At 46.3% G+C, this 19278-nt stretch overlaps 1 protein-coding gene across 2 annotated transcripts in view; it reads left to right on the top strand.

Moving 5' to 3' along the window:
• The first annotated feature begins 3042 nt into the window (after positions 1–3042).
• Positions 3043–19278, top strand: part of SORD (sorbitol dehydrogenase) — a 45375-nt gene continuing 29139 nt past the window's right edge. For both annotated transcript variants that reach the window (XM_033190263.1, XM_033190264.1), the window contains exons 1-2: positions 3043–3446; positions 17358–17391. In XM_033190263.1, the coding sequence (XP_033046154.1) occupies positions 3381–3446; positions 17358–17391 (100 nt within the window). In that variant the 5' untranslated portion in view covers positions 3043–3380. The remainder of the gene's footprint in view (positions 3447–17357; positions 17392–19278) is intronic.

The raw sequence follows: 19278 nt of genomic DNA, 5'->3' as shown, positions 1-19278 counted from the left end.
TGTGTCTCTATCTCCTCAGTTCTACTCTGATCTTAGTTATTTCTTGCCTTCTACTAGCTTTTGAATTTGTTTGCTCTTGCTTCTCTAGTTCTTTCCATTGTGATGTTAGGGTGTTGATTTTAGATCTTTCCTGCTTTGTCTTGTGGGCATTTAGTGCTATAAATTTCCCTCTACACACTGCTTTAAATGTGTCCCAGAGATTCTGGTACATTGTGTCTTCTCATTAGTTTCAAGGAACATCTTTATTTCTGCCTTCATTTCATTATTTACCCATTAGTCATTCAGGAACAGATTGTTGAGTTTTCATGTAGCTTTGCGGATTTGAGTGAGTTTCTTAATCCAGAGTTCTAATTTGATTGCACTGTGGTCTGAGAGACAGTGTGTTGTGATTTCTGTTCTTTTACATTTGCTGAGGAGTGCTTTACTTCCAACTATGTGGTCAATTTTGGACTAAGTGTGATGTGGTGCTGAGAAGAATGTATATTCTGTTGATTTGGGGTGGAGAGTTCTGTAGATGTCTATTAGGTCCACTTGGTGCAGAACTGAGTTCAAGTCCTGGATATCATTGTTAACCTTCTGTCTCGTTGATCTGTCTTATATTGACAGTTGGATGTTAAAGTCTCCTATTATCATGGTGTGGGAGTCTAAGTCTCTTTGTAAGTCTCTAAGGACTTGCTCTATGAATCTGGGTGCTCCTGTATTGGGTGCATATATATTTAGGATAGTTAGCTCTTCTTGTTGAATATATCCCTTTACCATTATGTAATGGCCTTCTTTGTCTCTTTTGGTCTTTGTTAGTTTAAAGTCTGTTTTATCAGAGACTAGGATTGCAAGCTCTGCTTTTTTTTTTTGCTTTCCATTTATTTAGTAGATCTTCCTCCGTCCCTTTATTTTGAGCCAATATGCGTCTCTGCACATGAGATGGGTCTCCTGAATACAGCACACCAATTAGTCTCGACTCTTTATCCAATTTGCCAGTCTGTGTCTTTTAATTGGGGCATTTAGCCCATTTACTTTTATGGTTAATATTGTTATATGTGAATTTGGTCCTGTCATTATGATGTTAGCTGGTTATTTTGCCCGTTATTTGATGCAGTTTCTTCTTAGCATCGATGGTCTTTAAAATTTGGCATGTTTTAGCAGTGCTGGTACTGGTTGTTGCTTTCCATGTTTAGTGTATCCTTCAGGAGCTCTTGTAAGGCAGGCCTGGTGGTGACAAAACCTCTCAGCATTTGCTTGTCCGTAAAGGATTTTATTTCTCCTTCACTTATGAAGCGTAGTTTGGCTGGATATGAAATTCTGGGTTGAAAATTCTTTTCTTGAAGAATGTTGAATATTGGCCCCCACTCTCTTCTGGCTTGTAGAGTTTCTGCCAAGATATCTGGTGTTAGTCTGATGGGCTTCCCTTTGTGGGTAACCTGACCTTTCTCTCTGGCTGCACTTAACATTTTTTCCTTCACTTCAACCTTGGTGAATCTGACAATTGTGTGTCTTGGGGTTGCTCTTCTTGAGGAGTATCGTTGTGGTGTTATCTGTATTTCCTGAATTTGAATGTTGGCCTGCCTTGCTAGGTTGTGGAAGTTCTCCTGGATAATATCCTGAAGAGTGTTTTCCAACTTGTTTCCATTCTCCCTGTCACTTTCAGGTACACCAATCAAACGTAGATTTGGCCTTTTCACATGGTCCCGTATTTCTTGCAGCCTTTGTTTGTTTCTTTTCACTCTTTTTTCTCTAATCTTGTCTTCTCACTATATTTCATTCATTTGATCTTCAGTCACTGATACCTTTTCTTCCACTTGATCGAATCGGCTATTGAAGCTTGTGCTTGCAAGCTTCCTGACTCACTGGCCTTTCCCCACCCATCAAACTATCCTTAAAAACTCTGAGTCCCCGTATGTTCGAATGCTTGGGCAGCCTGATTTGAGCAATAATAAAACTCTAGTCTCCTGCATAGCTGGTTCTGCATGAACTCTTCCTCTATTGCAGTTCCCTTGTCTTGATAAATTAGTTTTGTCTAGGCAGGAGGCAAGGTGAATCAATTCAGCAGTTACATATGGGGGAGGGGGGACTGTAAGGGAATGAAATCCTGAGCACTGTCCTCAAAGGAGGGAGGGGCCTTATAGACTTAGGCCTCGCTAGAAGCGGCTCTCTCCTCAGAGAGTAAAACCTCACTGTTTCTCAGAGGGCTGAGAGGCTTGAAGAAAGAGTTTGGGCAGAAACTCTGCTTTGAATAGAAGCAGCAGAACCAGTTGAGAGAAAGAGGTTCACAAATTCCATCTTACGGCTTTTTTTTTTTTTAGACGGATTTTCACCCTTGTTGCCCAGGCTGGCGTTCAATGGCGCGATCTCAGCTCACTGCAACCTCTGCTTCCCGGGTTCAAGCTATTCTCCTGTCTCAGCCTCCCAAGTAGCTGAGATTAAGGCACATGCCACCACGCCCAGCTAATTTTTGTATTTTTAGCAGAGATGGGGTTTCATCACATTAGGCTGGTCTCGAACTCCTGACCTCAGGTGATCCACCCCCCCCCCCCCCAGCCTCCCAAAGTGCTGGGATTACAGGCGTGAGCCAGTGCGCCTGGCCTCTTGTCTTTTTTATACTTATGCACCAGGCCCTTGGAATAATGCACGAATTCATTCACTCCTAGTCGTGCCAGGCCATTTGCTGGAGGCTGGAGAAACAGGGCCGACATAGACGCTGTGTCATGGTAGCTCCTGTCCCCCAAAGTGCACACTGAGCTCCACCGACAGCCTCAGCGTCTGCCTCCGCAGTCGGTTTTCAGGGCAGCTGTGTGCGCTTGGATGTGAGGCGGCAAAAACAGGCGCTTCAGTGTTGGCGCGGTGGCTCACGCCCGTAATCCCAGCACTTTGGGAGGCCGAGGCGGGCGGATCATTAGGTCAGGAGATCGAGACCATCCTGGCTAACACGGTGAAATCCCGTCTCTACTAAACAAAAACACGTAGTGGCCGGCGCCTGTAGTCCCAGCTACTGGGGAGGCTGAGGCAGGAGAATGGCGTGAACTCGGGAGGCGGAGCTTGCAGTGAGCCAAGATCGCACCACTGCACTCCAGCCTGGGCCACAAACAAACAAACAAACAAACAGCATGCTGCAGAGGGAGCCAGCGCCCAGGCTTCGCGCCCCTAGACCCCTCGCGAAGCCCCGCCCCGCCTCCGGATCTGGAGAAGGCCAGGAAGCCCCGCCCCTCCACGCTAGCACCGCCCGGGCTGTCACAAAGGAGGAAGCCTAGCCCCGCCCCTGCGTGCGCCGCTTCTTCCAGGCTCCGCCTTCCTCCCTGTGCACTGGACCCTCGGCTGGGCAGCGCCACCAGAGCGACCAAACGTCCCGAGCCTTCCAGGCCGCACCGGAGAGCCAAAAGAGCTCCATGGCGGCGGCGGCCAAGCCCAAGAACCTTTCCCTGGTGGTGCACGGACCGGGGGACTTGCGCCTGGTAAGCAGGGAAGGAGGGTGGGAAGCCTACCGACCCTACCTCACTCTCCTCTGAGCCCACCTGCAGTCCTGGCTTCCCACTTCCAGCCCTGTGCCGGCCCCCCACCTTAAGCGCCCTGTCTGCCCAGATCCGAGCTGGTTCCCCTCGGGGTGTGGGGGCGGCGGGTAGTGGCTGTTGCAAAGGGCAGGGATCTAGTCGTGTGCCTCCCTGAACCTAGCCCCGTGGCTGGCACGTGGCCGGTGCCCAGGATGGTTGCAAACTGTTTGAATGAGTCATTCTCTCTCCTTTGCCAGCTGCAGATTTACAGTCCAGCCTCTTGTCATTGACCTTTTCAAAGAAAATGCTAAGGCTGTCGGAATTATCTGGGCAGACAGTGCAGAGCAGAAAGAGGGGTCAGAGAACACTTAAACACAGCAGAACTTCTATTCAACTCCCCTTGCTTGGGACTGATAAACCTCCCTGCAGGATTATTATGATGACAAGAGTACTCAGCACTGAGTACATGCTCAGGAAGTGCCAGCTCCTTCTCCTTTCCTTCCAGTCTAGGCCTCCATCTCCAGAACCCCTGGTGTTCCCCTTGCCTGTGCCAGACTTCTGGATCTTGATAGCCCCCTTGTCTGTAAGGCTCCTTGTCTCCCTAAGTCCCTATCTGGCTCACTTTCCAGCAGTTTTCCTTTCTAATCCCGTGCCTCTGTCCCTTTAGGAGCATTCTGTATGTGTGTTCTCTGCCTGAGACCCTGCCTTTTGCTCCTTGGCTTGTGGCACTAAATAAAGTTTAGGGAGTGGCTGAGTCAGCACCCTGGTCACAGGAAGGCTCCCTTGACAAAGTCCCTCTCAGATGGGCCTGTGATGGCAGTGGCTATGTGGGACGAGTGCCAGACATCTCTGCTGCTCCCTTGTACCTCCTTTCCCTCAAAGTCCATGCATCAGTATGTAAACTGCAGTAATTCAGAAGCTTATCCAGACTAGCAGTTCTTGACTATTTAAGAATCTGTGGTGTCCCCTCAACAGAATGCAAACAGACTGAGTTTGGCAACAATTTCAGATTGTTCAAGGACTCTCTTTAAGCCGCTCTAAGCCCCTCTGTAGACCCCTTGTCCCAGCTGACACTCCATCTCCTCAGTTGGAGAAAGTGCCATAGCCGAGGTGATAAGTTGTGTTAGTTAACAGACTCAGATGTTCAGACTCCCCAGTCCAGTGCTCATTCCACTCTTTCGAGCCTCCACCGAAGGTCCTGAATTAAAGTGAGGCTGTTAGTGTTTATTGTTGCAAATGCCAGATGGTAGTATGAGTAAGGGAAAGTGGTCCAGGTCTACACAGTTTGCAGAGTGATTTCCAACTCAGTACTTCATTCCACAAACATTCACTCATGAAAGGATGCCTGCCATGTGCCAGGCACTGGGCTGAGGGCCCAGAGAGGAGGACACAGCCCCTGCTCCCAAGTTTACTGAGGGAGGCAGAGAGACAAAGTCAACAATTATGACAGAGCCTTTGATGGAGGCCTCAGAGAGAAAAGACCCCACAGGGAGGGGCCCTTGGCCCTCTATCTGCTCAGAGCCTGCTTAAAAGTCATGCACCTAAGGTGCAGAACCATAGTTAAGTTCTCCTCCACTTTAACTCAAACTCATGGTCTTCTACTGCTCAGGCAGACTACCTCTATTATGGTTTTGTAGACAAAGCTTTGAAGATTAGAGCAGCAGGGAACTAACCTTAATCTCATCAGCTTTGCATTAGAACCCACTCTGACTGGATTAGGGGCTAGTTTGGGGTGGCTGTAACCTAAAGGATCTAGAAAATATGATGGGCTAGAGAATTTCATCTGTGGTTGTGTGCTGGTACACTATCTGGATAAAAGAGTTCAGAGGAGGATTTAGGAAAACACGTAGGCTCAGTTTGAGAATGGGAAGTGGTAGGGTCATTTACTAGTCAGAGTAGATTAAAATGATGAGATCAGGTTTGAAAATTTGAGTTTAAGATGTCTCTGGAGGCCAGGTGTGGTGGCTCATGCCTGTAATCCCAGCACTTTGAGAGGCCAATGTAGGCAGATCACTTGAGGTCAGGAGTTTGAGACCAACCTGGCCAACATGGTGAAACACTGTCTCTACTATAAATACAAAAATTAGCTGGGTGTGGTGCTGCACGCCTGTAATCCCAGCTACTTGCGAAGCTGAGAATTGCTTGAGTCTGGGAGTCAGAGATGCAATGAACTGAGATCGCACCACTGTACTCCAGCCTGGATGACAACAAAACTCTGTCTAAAAAATAATAATAATAAAATAACAAATAAAAAATTAAAAAATAAAAATAAAGATGTCTCTGGGACAGGACACAAGGTGCCTTTGAGAAATTTCCTTGGGTGCAGGAGTCTGGAGTGCAGGGATGCTATCTGGGGTGGAAATGTAAAGTCAGGAGTCCTTTGCTCCTCTACTGAGCAGTACTGCACTGCCCACCCCCACCCAGGGGGCCTTTGGAAACGTGTCAGGGAGGTTTGATTGTCACAATGACTGAGGAGCACTACTGCAGACTTTATTCAGTTCATAGCTCTGTCCCGGACAACAAAGAGTTGTCCTGTCCCAAATAGTGCCCTATAGGGAATTGCGTGTGGCTGAGCTTGTCTAGGCTGAGTGAACCACGTAGAGTGAGAAGGAAATCAGAGGAGGACATTACCCTGGAGAGAGCCCCAACACTGGAGGGGAAAGGGCAGAAAGAGTTGTCAGCAGAGGAGACCCACCAGTGAGGACTGTGCTGCCTCAGGTGCACCTGCAGCTCCACACAAACCTTCTGGGCCCTTGCCACTCCTTCTCAGGCATGGTCTTCCACCAGCACCTCCACAGGGCCCACCCCCCACCCCAGTGTGGTATCACTGCTCCTCCACCTTTTCCTTAAGACAGATAGGCTCGGTGGCTTGGGTTTGGGGCCGGTAGTGAACCAGAGATAGCGACTAGGAGGAACAATCCTGGGGAAGCTTTGAGGGGAACCAGGCATTTTCCTCTCTGCAAGAGGACCAAAATGAAACCCAGGATTTCCTGGGCTTAATAAATTGTCAGCGGTTGCATTTGGGTGGGGAGGGGGAAACTTGGTTGGATATAAATTATAAAAAAGATAAGGGGAAGTGGGGAGAATTTGACTGTTTCCTTCTTTTGATGTAAGACCACCCAGCCACAGATTAAAAATGCTTCCATTTCTGGCTGGCTGGGGAACTGAAGCTCAAAAAACTGTGGCCGGTTTAGGTATACCAAACCTGATAAAATGGTTCAGTGCCTCAGGAACTCCTATGAAGGGAGTTGTTTGGGGAAACTCTCATTCCTAAAATCTTTTCAAAAAATGTATACATTTTCAAGGGAAAAGTGTATCATTTAAATTACATCATCATTTGCTTTCCAAAATGTGTATAAATCGTTCCTAAAATCTGAAGCAGGGTTCTGAAGTGTTCTGAAGCAGGAAGCGACGGCTCAACCCTCCCCAGTGCTGCCTTCCTGCTTGAGGTAAGGCCAGGAACCAGCCAGCGTCCAGGGCAGTGGTCCTGTGGGGGAGTGTGACCTGGTCCACTTTACTTGTCCCTTAACTGGCAGGAAGGAAACGTACCACACAGCATCCCTACTGCCTAAGGAGAAGGTACCATTATCTTCTTTCTTGATGTATGGCTGCAGGGAACAAAAAATTAAACTCCTCGCCTGCTAATTAGTTTAATGATCACCTTGACCACAGCAAGGAGGAGTATTTATAAATTGGGTGGTAAGTCAGCCACACACTAAGACCGGTGGTTTTCTTTTATAATGAGAGCAAAATGAAACAACAACCTGAGACTTAAGGACTTTCGCTTTTCTCCTCATTTTAAATAGAGAAAGTTTGGGAGTTGGAGGGAGCAAAAGGGACTGATGACCAAGTTGACGTATAAAGAAGCAAACAGTGTCAGCTTGCTGGGGTTCTCTCTAAATGCAAGTAGTGCGAAGTTCCCAAACCAGGCTGGGGAGCCAGAGTGGGGTTTAGTCCCTGTTCTACTGCTGCTAGTTGTATGACTCAACAAATTATTTTCCACTTCATCTTCCCAGTGAAATGGGGGTAATAGTAGTGTTCTGTTTGGTTGTATGAGGATTCAGTGGGACCAGTCGTGCGTGTGAAAGGCCTAGCACAGCATCCAGCACACTGTTAGTGGTATGTGCTCACTGTGGAGATGAGCAGGAAGCCAGAGACCCCGAGGACGGACACTTAAACCCTATCAGCTTAAAAAGAGGTGGACGGAGACCAGGGCCTTCAAACACATGGACAGTTTTCCTAACCAAGTTATTATAATGTGGGCCCAGGCAATAATCTTGTTTTCCTCTGTATTTTCCAGTTTACTGTATGCCCCTTTGATCAGTCTGTAGAAACCCAGAAGCTTTTAATTAGGAAATGAATTCCTGGTTCATGAAGTTCGAATATAAAACAGTCAAATTAGCTTTTCCCCCACAGAAGCTATGTTTGGTGGTGGGGGTGGTGGGCAGCTTGTTTTTGTAATGTAGGGTTCACTTGAATGGTAGGGAAATGAAGGGAATTAATATGTTGACTGCCTACTGCATTCCAGGTATGTGCTGGGTACTTTAATACAGGGCTTTACAAACTGTCCACAATGAAGGACCAATTTTATTTTATCCAGGCGGCCATGGACTGATATGTTTGCATCAATATATTTGATTGCTGCGTCATGTCAAAATGCTATAAATAACCAGGCACAGTGGCTCACGCCTGTAATGCTATAAACAACCAGGCACGGTGGCTCCCAGCACTTTGGGAGGCCAAGGCAGGCGGATCACTTGAGGCCAGGAGTTTGAGACCAGCCTGGCCAGCATGGCAAAATCTTGTCTCTACTAAAATACAAAAATTAACCGGGTGTGGTGGTCCACACCTGTAATCCCAGCTACTCAGGAGGCTGAGGCACGAGATCACTTGAACGGGGAGGCGGAGGCTGCAATAAGCCGAGATCACGCCACTGCACTCCAGCCTGGGTGACAGAACGAGACTCTATCTCAAAACAAAAACAAACAAAAAAATTCTATAAACATTTCTAAATGCTCCTCTCAGGTTCTGTACATTGCATTACAAATCAGTTCATCAGTCACCCTCTGAGTGCACTTCATCTCCCTTCTTCCTGAAAGCCGGCTCTTCCAGACTTCAGGCAGGAGCATCTGAACAGGGAGAAGTACAGGAATAAAACAGGCTCCACTTCCAGGAAACTGAACACCGTGGAGGGGATGTAGTCAGATTTTCGTTATGATCAGCTATATGAGAAGGCAACACATTAAAGGAAAAAATAATAATTTTAGAATGATGGGTGAATGTTGTTTAATTATAAAGGGCAAAAAAAAAAAAAAAAAACACTGGTATCAAGTTTAAACATTACTTGGAGGTCCATGAAGATATTTCTTGAGTTTTTGTCCATTGAGGCAACGTATTATACCTTAGGTCAAAAGAATTGCTTTGACCTAAGCATTTTTGTTTTGTTTTGTTTTTTGAGACAGAGTCTTACTCTGTCACCCAGGCTGGAGTGCAGTGGCCAGATCTCAGCTCACTGCAAGCTCTGCCTCCCGGTTTCCCGCCATTCTCCTGCCTCAACCTCCCAAGTAGCTGGGACTACAGGCGCCTGCCACTGTACCCAGCTATTTTTTTGTATTTTTAGTAGAGACGGAGTTTCACAGTATTAGCCAGGATGGTCTTGATCCCTTGACCTTGTGATCCACCCGCCTCAGCCTCCCAAAGTGCTGGGATTACAGGTGTGAGCCACTGTGCCCCAGCTTGACCTAAGCATTTTTAAATACTTTTATGTATTTTTAAAAATAAGATAAATCTGTATCTAATACAGCACATTTAAAATGTCCCCTCCTTGCCGTCTATACTTTACTGTTAAGATTTTGGGGTGAGAAGCGGATTGTATAATGAGAGGGCATGAACATGGGCAGCTCAGATGGTCTGGGGCATCATGTCTGTTTCTCTGAGCCAGCTGCTTCTATGTGATCAGATTATAGGGGCTGATAGTCATGAAGGAGCAGCTGGATTAAACCAGATTACCCTGATAGTGACGAGATGCAGGCTGCTTAACCCTTACCAGTCAGAGACACTCAAGAGTGAAAAGAGAATCTAAAACTCCTCCAGAAAAAGAGAAACTGGGTAGCAGCAAGTAGCCCAACGAAGCATCTTTCTTGCTTTTATCTTAATTATGTTTTAACAACAACAAAACAAAACCCAAACTGGACACACCATTTCAAATTCAAAACAGGAAATTAAATCCAGCAAACACTCCCACCTCCGCCAACAGTTCTGGAAAGGCAGTGCCTTTGTCTGTGAAAGACCACAAGGCACAAAGGTAGCATTTTCCTCTCAAAGTGATGCAAGCTTTTTCTTGGCCCCTTTGCTGGACTTCCGGAAGGGGTGCCTTGTCTACCGGACCTACTGTGCTCAACCCCTTGTGGGAGGGAGCATATGAATGAGCGAGTGCAGGATCCAGCCGGCCAGCTGCTCCAGGCACTGACACAGGAGCAAGCTCCTCGAGGGGAATGTGGCAGCACCCAGGTGAGGGTATCCATGACCCCGAAGCCCCAGAGGGGCTGTTACAGTGCTCCTTTAGTTCCACCATCTGCAGATGGTGGCATGTTAGCAGCTCAGTTGGTGCCTTGCCTCACTGCACAGGGCATGCCACTGGTGAGGGGCAAAGGGCCAGTGTGACAGCCTTTTCTGGGTACCTGCACTTGGTGGGCCCTGAGCTCTTGTACAGTGTCCAAGAAGAATGAGGTCACCCAGATGATTGAAGGATGATGAAGGTGGAGAATTTTACTGAGCGATGAAAATGGCTTTCAGCAGAGAGGGGAACTGGAGAAGGGATGGGAAGGGCGGGTTGTCTTCCCAGAAGTCAGGTTGTCTCTTCCCCGAAGTCAGGCCATTTCCCCCTCTACCAACTGAGTCTGGGATCTTTATAGGCACAGGATGGGAAGTGTGTATTGAATGGTTTGTGAGTATGCAAAAAATGTTAAAGTGAAGACACCACTCAAAGGTGGGTGAAACAGTGTAGAAAACCACTTAGGAAAGATTAGGTATATGTAAAATAGGTGAAGGGTGGGGATCAATCAGAGGAAAGCATTCAAACAGGAAGACAAATTCTTGATCCAGTCCCAGGATTTAACTTGTAGCTTGGCTTTTAGGCTTTAAACTGTCTTCCACTTGGAGGTGGAATGTCACTGGATACCCACTCTTATCTGCCTAGGCATTTGGCCACCTCCTTTCGCTATGAAAAGCAGGAGAAGAAGCAAGCAATATCACAAATAGGATTTTAACATTCCGTAAAAGCAGCCCTATTCTAAGGGGAGATACTAGAATTATGGATGTAGGGGAAATTTCTCTATAAAAATGCATGGCAGAAATTAAGAAGAAGGAGAAATATGTACACGTAGATACAATATTGGAAAAAAAGACTCCATTTTGTGACATTTTGAATCACAAAACATTATTATATATCAATAGCCCCACCTGGATGTCCCAAGACACCTTAGTCCCAGCATGTCCAAACCTAAGTGTCTCCTAATTCTCGTAGGAATTTAGAAGTCATCCCAGATGCCTTACTTCCCACCTCCTGTGGGATCTGGAAGAGGGAGAGGGATTAGGCAATGGGAAAGGGTGAGTGTGGTGTGGTTGCAGGTAAGATGGGGGCGTGGTGGCCACCACGTGAGGGGTTTAGGAGTCTCCAGGGTCACTGGCGACTTGATACGAATTTGCATTTCAGCAAGATTGTTATCAGCAGAACAAAGTTGAATGGAGCCAGGAGAGCTTGGGCTGGAGACCAGCTCATTGGACCTTGGGAAGACATTCTACCTCCTATTTTGACCTCAAGTTTGCCAGGACCAACGCGGCTAGAACAAAGCCTCTCATGACAAAATAGCCAATTGGGAAACCTTTGAATTTTCCTCCTACCCTCAAAACACCTTTCAGGCACTCAAGAGAAAGGGAAAATGGAAAGGAGAAAGGAAGAAAAACAGGGTCTCTTGCGCTCTGCAGGTGTGCAGGGCAGCCCTCCACAGGCCACAGGAGGCTTGGCAACAGGGAGCAGGTGACTGTTGTGCATCTGGGATGAGACCAGCAGCTTCCCCACACACTGCCAGCCATCCCCCACCCTAAGACAGTGGGAGCATGTTGCACTCTTTCCACAACTGGCAGAGTCAAGCCTAAAAACTGCTAGAATCCCTTCACTTTCTTCCAAATTCCAGCCTTGTAAAGAGTGGTCAGATTTTCTTAACGTTGATATGAAAACCATGAGAATACAGTTGTCCTTGGTATCCTGGAGTAGGGGAAGGATTGGCTCCAGGAACCCTTTGCAGATGCCAAAATCCAAGGATTCTCAAGTCCCTTGTACATGATGAAATGGTGTAGTATTTGCATATAACCTCCATGCATCCTCCCATCTGCTCTAAATCCCCCCAGATTACCTATAACACCTAACACAATGTCAGTGCTCTGTAAATCATTGTTATAGATTATTTTTCACTTGCATTATTTTTTAGGGTTGTATTGCTATTTCTTATTTTTTGAATATTTTTGACCTGAGGTTTGGTTGAATCCAGGATGCAGAACACAACTTTTCCACAAAACAATTTAAAATACATGTCAAAAGATAGAATTACTACAGTTTAATTTAAAAGATTTTATTTGGCTTTATTTGCAATTCTAGAATTGGGCAACACTTTATTCCATAAAATAGCGTGTGTTTCAGTGAGGTAAACAGAGGAGGTTGGTTTTACAAACAGAAAAGAGCTAAAGAAAGCAGAAACACAAGAAAAAGCAGATTGGTCATTTCAGTTATTTTCCTTGTAAGGTGGAAACAGGGAAATAGAACAAAAGAAAAATAACTGGTTAAGATGAGGTTTCTTCAGGTCATTATTTTTCATTTTTTTGGTAAGGATTAAAGTAGAGGGAACTTTATTATCATGCTGACTGAAACTGGCCTGTTTGGGATATTTGGCTGTTATCTCTCCTGATTTCTCTGAAGGTCATATAACAACTTAGTTTTGCTTTGATGATGTGGAACTTTAGTATGAGTGGCTCCATTCTGGGTTTTTATTCTTTTCTCTTGGGGCCCAGTGCAGGAGCAAAACAGTGGCCTCCTGTAATTTCTATTTAACATGCTTTACTCTTATCAGAAGGACAAGATTGACCAGGGTTGGTTCAACCATAGCATGAGCTAATTATGGAAAAAGAACTTTGATTTTACTTCTTTTGTAATAACAGCGAACATATTTACTGAGTCGGCATTCCCTTTCATGATTATCATATGAAAGAGGAAATTGGGGCACACGGATTACATAACTACCCTGAGGTCACGCAGCTGGTGGGGGAAGCCTGGGTTGCATGTAGACAGGCAGTTCCAGAGTCTGAGTTCACTGTGCCACTCAGGTTGGCTGGAGGAGGGAAAAGGCATCTTCCTTCCATTTCTCCTTGTGTTGAAGCCATTGCTGCAACCCAAGCAAGACATGTTGAGGGAATCAACTCAGTTATGCAGGTGGAAGTAGAGGAAATGGCGCCAGTGATGACATAGCTAGGAAATATGTATTTAGGCTAATATAAAAAATGTATTTAGGAAAAGCAAGATAACATTTAGTATGTGAGAGGTACCTGAGATGATCCTATGTCCCCACAGAGGGTACTTCCTGAAGTATTTCCATGAGTTGCTTCAGGAGTGGGCTGGTGGGGCAGCGGGAGGAGCTGAAGGGGGTAGAAGGGAGAGTATATATGTGATTCAGATATGTATTTCTGACGTGAAGTGAAATATGCTGGAAAACAGACACAACTATGGTAAAGAAGAGTTACTCAATTCCTTTTTACCCCCTGTACAGTCACTCATTAAAAGATAAGAAATTCGGCCAGCCACGGTGGCTCACACCTGTAATCCCAGCACTTTGGGAGGCAGGGGCAGGCAGATCACTTGAGGCCAGGAGTTCGAGACCTGCCTGGCCAACATGGTGAAACCCCGTCTCTACCAAAAAAAAAAAAATTAGTCATGCAGCACGGCACACACCTGTAATCTCAGCTACTTGGGAGGCTGAGGCAGGAGGATGGGAGGATCACTTTGAGTTCAGGAGGTCAAAGCTGCAGTGAGCTGAGATCGTGCCACTGCACTCTAGCCTGAGTGCAGTGACATCTGACATCAGGGACTGCTGATGAGTTACTAAAAATAAAAAAATAAAAAAAAAGAAAAGAAAAAGAAATTATGTTTAGGAAACCTTGAATATGATTGAGGTGACTAAACCTTTGGGAATGAGGAGGAAAGGACCTGTGGAGATAAAAGTGAAAGTTCGGGATCTCAGAGAACCTAAGGAACTTTGGTAGATGAGAAATAGGATAATTGGAAGAGTATCTGAGAGAAAGAAAGAGATTAAGCAAACAGAGGATTGTGGCCAACATCATGCCAAGGAAACATGAAGAGCAAGGTTTTGAGTAACCATGCTGTAATAACTTTCTGAAACGTAGTCTCCACAGTGTGCTTAGGGCAATATTTACAAACCTACGGGCTGATGTTAAAATGGTTTTGTGCTCAGGTAGCGTGTCTCCTACAGAGACAGGGGCAGGATACAAACCTGAGTTGTAAGAGTAATTAGAATCAGCAAGAAAAAGAATGGAAAAAGAAAGTTGGTGTGCAGGGAGAGGAATTTATGTTAACTTTTCCATCAAGTGTGTTCTGCTATAGGCACAGCACAGGCTGTGGACACAGTACCCTCTACTGTCTGGGAGAGTCACTGCAGTTTTGCAGTGTAGTAGGAGCACAGTAGTAGGAGCACAGTTGTTCAGCTCCTTTAACTTGAAAAATTATTTACAGTCGTGTTCTCTCTAGTGACCCAGGGCCTACTTGGTGTGCCTGACTGTTGTTCTAAGCTTTAGTCTTACCACCTCTCCACCTCCAAATGGGGCGTTCAGGCCTGGCCTGGCTGGAGGCAAGGCTATGAATTGTATGCTGTGGAACTGTCTTTCAATGTCTGTGAATTTGCCTACTAGTGCCTTTAGCAGGGAGGGTGGAGTGCTCTGCCATGTTTGAAATAAAGGCCTTAGTCTTTAGTTTCAATTTAACCTGCAGTTTAAAATTTCACGCAGTATAATGCAGCCATAAAAAAGAATGAGATCATGTCTTTTGCAGGGACATGGATGAAGGTGGAAGCCATCATTCTCAGCAAACTAATGCAGGAACAGCAAACCAAATACCACATGTTCTCACTCATAAGTGGGAGTTGAACAATGAGAACACATGCACACAGGGAGGGGAACATCACACACCAGGGCCTGTCTGGGGGTTGGGGGCAAGGGGAGGGCATTAGGACAAATACCTCATGCCTGTGGGGCTTCAAACCTAGATGACGGGTTGATAGGTGCAGCAAAGCAGCATGGCACGTGTATACTGATGTAACAAACCTGCAGGTTCTGCACATGTATCCCAGAACTTAAAGTGGCAAAAAAAAATTCACGTGGTATAACAGAAGCATCACTTTGCACAGTGGTCCCTGATGTCTGATGTGGGGCCAGCAACGACTTTGAGGAAGGTTTTGGTGACAATCAGCTATCTTGAGGTGGCTATTTTTAGACTGATTACCTGCCTCCCTCCCATCCTCCCTCCCTCGCTTCCTTTCTCCCTTCCTTCCTCCCTCCCTTCCTTCCTTCCTTCCTTCCTTCCTTCCTTCCTTCCTTCCTTCCAGTGTAGCCAGTCTAAATTATTAAGAGATTTAAAAACTCCCTTAAGCCTTTTTGCCCCCATCAGGCTGCTTTGGATGCAGCTCCACCATTTGCTACCTTAGTGTTACCATGGGCGGGTTCCTCAGTCTCATCACATGGAAAAGGGAAATAGTAGGATGTACCACGTAGTTTTTTTGCTAGTATTAAATGAGGTCATGCCTGTAAAGCACACAGTACCTGACACAAAGAAGCCATTGAGCAATGTCAGCTAGGCAGCAATAGCATTAAAGCTTCGAGCTTTGTTTCCCTGGAGAAGAGGTTCAAATTAGCACTGAGCCTCTTCAACAGAAAGGGCTGGTAACTTGAGATGAGTGACAACCTCTGACTTTCCTTGGAAACACTATTTTGGATAATGGTTATTTAACAAGTACAAACACTTGAGTTTGGGGCCAAGCACTGTGCCTGGTGCTAAAGAGACGGAAGGCATGGTCTTTGACTTCAAGGCGTTTATGATCTTGTTAGGAAAAACAAAAGCCACGGACCACTAAGCACAGTGCTGGTGCCGAGCAGCGTGTGTCTGGTGCTCGTGCTGTGGTTTCCTGTGGTGGGGCTGCCTGTAAAAGCAGCTAGATAAGCGCTTTTGGGGGAGTTACGGTTGGAACAGTGCCTCATCCCAGAGCTTGCTTCATGGGGCCCAGCTCTGACATTCTCATCGCTTGTTTGGCAGCTCTTTGCACCACCCCAAAGGAGAAAAGACATATTCCACCTGAGGCTGCAGTAGGGCACAGTGGGAGCAGGCTGCATCCATGCTCTGGTAGCATGACCTTGACCAAGTTATTTAACTCCCCAGCTCCGGGTTTCTCATTGACAAACTAAGTGCTATGGGGAGGTTAGAGTCCAGCCCACTGCCTGGCACATGGCAGGTGCTGTGAACATTTCCATCTCTCTCTTTCTCTTTTTCTTTCTTTCCTTTTTTTTTTTTTTTTTTTTTTGAGAAGGAATCTCGCCCTGTCACCCAGGCCGGAGTGCAGTGGCACAATCTTGGCTCACTGCCATCTCCATCTCCATCTCCTGGGTTCAAGCAATTCTCCTGCCTCGGCCTCCTGAGTAGCTAAAACTACAGGCACGTGCCACCACGCCCAGCTAATTTTTATCTTTTTGGTAGAGATGGGTGTCACCATGTTGGCCAGGCTAGTCTCAAACTCCTGATCTCAAGTGATCCGCCCGCATCAGCCTCCCAAAGTGTTGGGATTACAGGCATGAGCCACTGCACCCTCTTTTCTTGATTACCTTAAAATAATAAAATGAACACTTTGATTTGGCCACTTAGTGTCCTTCCTTGTCACTAGGACTTTCCTAGCCCGTTGGCAATGAGGAAAGAAGGCTTAGTAAATCAACACTACTACTACTCCTGCTGCTACTGCTATTACTACTAGCTGTGAACACCAGAATAGCTCAGATTGCTTTTGAACCTGTGAGAGGGGCCCAAATCCAGGTCTTATGTGTTCCCAAGGGGCCCCTAAAATGCCACATGGGAATTTTAGGGAAAAAGGACCAGGTGTCAGTCTCTGTGCTGATGGGAAGGAAAGAGCACAGACACTTTCTCCTACCTGGCTAGAGGGGAACACCCGGACGTGCAACTGTCGGAAACACCTGCATCCTTTCCCGGGGGGAGTACATCAGACCAAACTAATCTGTATCTAAGAACGTGTTTCTCCAGGAAGGCAGGATCTGACATGGATGGCAGATCTAGAAACCCAAAGATCCCTTCTGCCTAGAGTTACATGGAGTGTGCTTTTTCCTTAGTCCTGGTGAAGTTGCACCAGTGAGTGGGATGAGGTCAGCAATTAGAGTCAGCTCTTCCTCAGCTAGGATTGTGCCTTCGGTTTGTAGGCTGTTTCCCAGGGAGGGAACCCAGTGTCAGCACTTTATCTCACCCTGTGACATGTCACTAGTGACAAGTGTGGTCCCCTGTATGCTTTGTGAGTGTGCCGGCCATGCTGTTGTTGGGTCGGTCACTGTGTTATGCAGACAAGAAGGACTAGGCAGGTATGCGCAGCGTGCCATTGAGTGTATCCTCTCAGGCATGCACCCAGGAGCAGTGTGGTCTGAGCTTGTGTTAATTCTAAGAAGAAATAAACTAATGATGAAATTCTAGTTTTTAATGGAAAATGTTCATAAGGTAAAGTTATTGTACATGTTAAATGATTTTTTCAATTTTGTTTGTTTTAGGAGAACTATCCCATCCCTGAACCAGGCCCAAATGGTAAGTTCTTGGGAAACATAACTTACATTTTATTATTTCCTGTTGTTTCCTTTGGAATCACATGTATATTGTTCCCTTACCTCTCTTTTCCTACTGTTTATTACTTTTGCATCCATTAAAAACCTATGCTTTTGTTAGGCTGAGAACAGAGTCTACTGTCTGCAGCATGACCTAGTGGGAAGTTTATCTTGGCTGCTACATGAAATAAAAAGAATGGTGATAGAATCAGAAAAATTACCGTACCAGATTGCTGACTCATCTCAAAGAGTTTTTGATGTGAAGTATATGGACCAATGACAGAATTGTTCCTCTTTTGACCTAATGACAGTGTACCCTATCTACCAGAAGCTGCTGTTGGAGTGGCCAAGTGTCCTAACCCTAACCCAGACTTTGAAAAGGAGTGAGTCTACAGAACTTCATCTTTTAATTAGCAAAGGGAGCATCATGCCAGCTTTCCCCACTCCCCAGGAAGGCCAGTCACCGAAGTGTGCGGCGGCCCAGGACCTTCTGTCCAGTGGGGGTGGGAGGGGCTGCGTGGGGCCCTGTCCCCTGCCCTAATCAACCAAGCACAGAAAGTGAGTGAGCACATGGGGCCAGGGTTTCCAACACCTTTACTCCGCTCCTTCCAGGCCTCTCACTTGCTAAGCCTGTGGGGCTCAGCTGACATGCTGACACCCAAGGTGGCATCTGTAACTTTCCAGCCTTGGGTTTCTCATTTACAAACTGAGTGCTGTGGTGAGGATAGAGTCCAGCCCACTGTCTGCACATGGCAGGTGCTGTGAACATTTCCATCTCTTTTTTTCTGTTGGCCCAGATCCCTGCTGACAGCTGTCTAATCCCTCCCATCCCTGGAATCCCACTTTGTCATAATCATGCAGGACCCTGAAGTGAGGCTGGGGGCAATGGGCAGAGTATCTGTAGGTACTCACCCTCCCCCTCTCACACCTAGACAGTCACGTCCCCTTTCTACCCTTGAGAAGTTGGGGGTGTCCTTTCCCACTTTGTCCTACCTCACACCAGAACTGCAGCTTCTGGGTGAACATCAGATCGAAGGCAGCTTTCCTGGTGGATCCAGAGCTTTGCTACTGAAAGGTCACTTGTGTTATTGACTTGTAAGTGGTGAGAATACAGACTAGACAGAATATAGCCATTCTATGGGTGCTGAGCAAGTATTGTATAGTCAGGGTTCAAGGATTTTCACCAAGATCCATGTTCAGGGAAGTTAAAGAGTCACCTCACTGTGTCCTGAAAAGTTGACTGTTGATTCCAGAAGTGGCCGAACGAGGGATGTCTTAGACCCAGAGTGCAAGCTTGGCTCCTGGTACAGCTTTTCTCCCTGAAGAAGCATTCTGCTCACACTTTTGTCTCTTGCTACACTTGCATCGGAAGGGAAAAGAGTGCATTGTAGCGAGTTTTCTAGCAAAGTCAAATCTAATCTCTCGCAACCAGTTGCTACTTCAAGAGAGGAAATTATGAGATGATTTTCCTAACTCAAATGACTTTTCCCTGCCTTTGATCTGAGAATTCACCCTGCCATTTCTTACTCTCTTCACTAAAACCGAGGAAGAAAATTCTGAAGAGCCACCCCAGTAGTCTGTGGCAAGTGCACTGCACAGCAGAGATTGGGGTCTCTTTGTCTTTCTAAGGCAGAGTGTTTTCTTTCAGGGAGGTATTCATAACCATCACCTCAGTCAGAGATGATGGTATTTATTGGTACTTATTTCACCAAAGGGGCACAGTACCATCATTATTTTGAACTTAGAAAACTGGCCAGGCGCGGTGGCTCATGCCTGTAATCCCAGCACTTTGGGAGGCTGAGACAGGTGGATCACCTGAGGTCATGAGTTCAAGACCAGCCTGGCCAACATGGCAAAACCCTGTCTCTAC

The sequence above is a fragment of the Trachypithecus francoisi genome, unplaced genomic scaffold, assembly GCF_009764315.1.
Source record: "Trachypithecus francoisi isolate TF-2019V2 unplaced genomic scaffold, Tfra_2.0 Lachesis_group3, whole genome shotgun sequence".
Taxonomy (NCBI): domain Eukaryota; kingdom Metazoa; phylum Chordata; class Mammalia; order Primates; family Cercopithecidae; genus Trachypithecus; species Trachypithecus francoisi.
The sequence above is the reverse complement of the archived record's forward strand: the minus strand, read 5'-3'. Positions and strand labels throughout refer to the sequence as shown.